Source organism: Olea europaea, unplaced genomic scaffold, assembly GCF_002742605.1.
Source record: "Olea europaea var. sylvestris unplaced genomic scaffold, O_europaea_v1 scaffold12548, whole genome shotgun sequence".
Lineage (NCBI taxonomy): Eukaryota > Viridiplantae > Streptophyta > Magnoliopsida > Lamiales > Oleaceae > Olea > Olea europaea.
In genome coordinates this window covers 1-3,272 of record NW_019229990.1, presented here as the reverse complement: position 1 = coordinate 3,272, position 3,272 = coordinate 1, and the positions used below count along the sequence as shown (strand labels likewise).

The following is a 3,272-nucleotide window of genomic DNA, read 5'->3' as shown; positions in this document are numbered from 1 at the left end:
CGCGCGTATCCCAGACATGAAAAATAGTTGTTAAACAGAAGCTTTTTCATTTCTAATCTTGTATAGCGCACAAAAACTTCAAACAAATAGTTAATCGCGAACACGATTAATATTGCAAATTTCTGGTTTTTGTAAATTTTTAGCTTCCACTTCAGACGAATGTGTCACCTGCATACCCAGCTACTTAAGCCCAGGCAGAGGAGGACAGAAAACAAGTGGGTAAAGAAAGTTTACCCATCTTCTCAAGAGCTTCACGACTGTGCAATAACATGCCCACCTGGGCAATTAACTCATCAAATAAGCAACTAACAAGCAACAATTCGCATTGCCTAGACTGGTTTACCAAAGAGAAAAGAAAAGAAACCAGTTTTGCATTTGAGCATCTGAATGACCAAAGAGAGAACCAAATTGGAAACAGTGAAGGATGTTAATTTTCCAGGTGACAAAAAAAAAGTATTTGTTACCTCACAGTTTGGATAAAACCTGTATTCTCCATCAGCAGCAGTGTTTACCAATGAAAACATATAGAATCTGTTCTTATAACAACATGAAATAAGTTGACCCCCCTTAAAAATCGATCAAATACGATTGTTCTCAATAAGTGAAATACCAAATATGATCCATGGAACAGTCGACCGAAAGTTAATATAGAGAGAGTCATAATAATGAAGATTTACCTACCTCGACCTTTTCTCTAATTGATAGGGAGATGGTACAATCTCAATAGAGCTGTGAGAACAGAAAGATAATTTTACTCATGACGACAACAGAACTTCTGACTTCAAAGCGCACACACATGAAACTTGATAAGTTGTAAAAAATGTCTACCTCTTTGGAATTCAAAGTTCCGACAATTATCAGGATAATCCTCTAATATGGGTGAATAGGACTCCCCGAAGACCTCCTGTGGCGATGCCTGACAGGAGAACGTGACCTGCTTTTATCACGTTCATGGTATCCTTCCCTACTTCCTTTTCTTCCATTCCTCAAATTGCTGTAATTCCAGTCTGATCCTCTCCCACCATCACGAATTACTCTGCCATTTCTCTCATGAGACTTATCTCGAGATCTGTCCCTCTTCCTGTCATAATCTCTATCATGATACCTGTCCCTGTCTGATGAGTCACTTCTATGTCTGCTGTTGTATTCTCTTTCCCTCAGCTTTCTCCGTTCTTCAGCTTCTTTCTCCCTGGCTAATCTTTCTTCTTCCTTTACCTTCTCTTTAGCTGCCTGTTAATTTGATCAAATTTCACCAGTTACTAGTTAATCAAAATATAGGTGCAATTTCTACGTAATAATTAGCTGCCTGTTAATTAGATCAAATTTCACCAGTTACTAGTTAATCAAAATATAGGTGGAATTTCTACGTAACAATTTTACTTTCTCAATAAGCAACAGAAATTACCTTGTATTCAATGAGAAAGTCACGGACCATGCCATAACCCATGTGCTGCTTGCCGGTAACATGAGACTGAGTTCTCTCTGCAGCATCATTTGCCACTAAAAATGAACCACATATTTCACATAAAGCCATTTTTTTCTCCTGTGCAATCATCAATAATTTATCCTGCTGTGGTTGCTGAGTCAAGGCTGTCTTCTCAGCATTAAGTGCATCCACCTGAAAAAGAATTGAGATCAGAGTTATGAGTAAATAGTTATAAAGTGGCAGTCTAAGGATTTCCTGAAATGGACTATTCGAGCATGTTTCGCTAAGCTTATAAAGTTTATAAGCGTAAATAAACAAATTTTGAAATAAATACCATTTTATTGGTGGCAGGAAAGCAAGAGTTACAAATAAGTAATTTTTGAAACTTAAAAGTAAGTTATCAGACATGATTTGGGAAAAATAAAATCACTGTTTCAAAAAGCTATTGGAGGCTTGCACATGGAGTCCCGCTTCACAAGAGGCATTCATTGAACCCCTCAAAACTTACACCTTAAGTGCCATCAGTTAAGGCTTATAAATTACACCTCATTTACTGAGATTTAACCTCAATTTTTTGAGATCTACACATCAATTTACTGAAGCCTATGCCTCAAGGCTCAGTACCACTGAGGTGTGTGTTCATTTGACTTGTGTTTTCTGGCCATTTTACTACTAGCCTTAAATTTTTGAGGTTGTTCTGTAATCTAGATTGTTTAGAAGGCTTTTTTGTGGTCTTCCTTTTATACCATGGATTTTTGTGTTTTTGTAGTTTTTGTCTTTACCCCTATTCAGAGAGATTAAAATCAGATTTTTTGTAGATTTTGATAAAAGTTGATGGAATGTATGGTTGAAAAGTTATGGTCCTATGAAATGCGTGGTTAAATTAATTGTTGACTTTGATTTAGATTTTATCAAATTTTTTAGCGTTACCAAACAAAGGCTTATTTTTTTGTTAGAGAAGAGGCTTATGCCTAACCTGAGTCCAAATATAACCTTTTCAACCTTTCAAAAAGTTGCTTAAAAGTAACCTTTATGCTTTTTAAGCTTAGCAAACGTGCTTTATACATGGTAGAAAACAGATGGCAGCACCTTTCTCATCAGTACCTCCGCTTCATCAACCTTCCCTGCTTCACCAAGAGACTCAACTTGTTCCAGCAGGTTCTTTATCTTTTCTTCCAGAACAGACAATTGCTCAGATTTTTTGGCTGAGAGAGGAGGGGGAGGGGGAACTTCGACCTCTTGAGCAAGCCGTTCTCGGCCACGTCTAACTCTTCTATCTAAATCTGAAACCTGAAATAGAATCTCCAAGTTTGATCAAATCCTAAAATCAACCATTATATTGACGGAAAAACGTTGATCTTCAATTTGTAGACAAATGCTTACCAACTTCTCACAGAAGTGAGCAAGTTCTGCTTCGAACTTCAGAACATAGGAATCATGTCTTGGGGACTTCTCGAAACTAAAAAGAGATATAACTCTTATCACAATAGTGAATAAGCTCATATAAATGGCACATAAAGAATGTTAACTAACAAAAGCTTCTCAGAGCCACAAACCTAAATATAGAAGATAGCAGGAGGAATAGTAAACAGCTCTATCTATATTTTGATGACCTAGTGCTTTTTTTTTTTTTTTAAATATAATTCCATGATAATTTAAAGGTCAGAATTAAACCTCAATTTTAACCACACATTTCATAGGACTTATAATTACTACCCACTTATCCACCACTCAATTCTATCAATCTATAATTTCAGCAACTTATAATTTCTCCCAAACAAGCACTACTGAAATTCATACTGGAAAATTGATCTTGTAACATATACTCTGGGACTGAACTTACGAA

General features: G+C 36.3%; 1 protein-coding gene across 3 annotated transcripts; it reads right to left on the bottom strand.

Annotated features, from left to right (window-relative positions):
- Window positions 1-24: 24 nt before the first annotated feature.
- Window positions 25-3,266, bottom strand: LOC111374478 (luc7-like protein 3). Of its 3 annotated transcripts, XR_002699149.1 has the most exons (6): window positions 2,810-3,266; window positions 2,516-2,716; window positions 1,406-1,618; window positions 829-1,230; window positions 682-729; window positions 25-531 (listed from the first exon to the last, which is right to left on the bottom strand). XR_002699149.1 is itself a non-coding variant. In XM_022997147.1 (5 exons), exons 1-4 carry the CDS (start codon window positions 2,927-2,929, stop codon window positions 871-873), a joined length of 894 nt encoding a protein of 297 aa, XP_022852915.1. In that variant the 5' UTR covers window positions 2,930-3,266; the 3' UTR covers window positions 508-729; window positions 829-870. The 3 variants fall into 3 exon arrangements, 2 of the variants coding, with proteins under 2 accessions (XP_022852915.1, XP_022852916.1); XM_022997147.1 differs by having other exon boundaries at window positions 508-729; XM_022997148.1 differs by having other exon boundaries at window positions 508-729; window positions 2,531-2,716.
- Between the last annotated feature and the right edge of the window lie 6 nt (window positions 3,267-3,272).

Bases quoted from the DNA above. Each gene is read 5' to 3' on its own strand.
- LOC111374478 (XM_022997147.1), bottom strand. From the start codon at position 2,929: ATGAGCTTATTCACTATTGTGATAAGAGTTATATCTCTTTTTAGTTTC. The intron at 1,619-2,515 runs GTGCTGCCATCT...ATTCTTTTTCAG, and splicing joins CGGAGGTACTGATGAGAAAG to GTGGATGCACTTAATGCTGA. The intron at 1,231-1,405 runs GTAATTTCTGTT...TCAAATTAACAG, and splicing joins ACTTTCTCATTGAATACAAG to GCAGCTAAAGAGAAGGTAAA.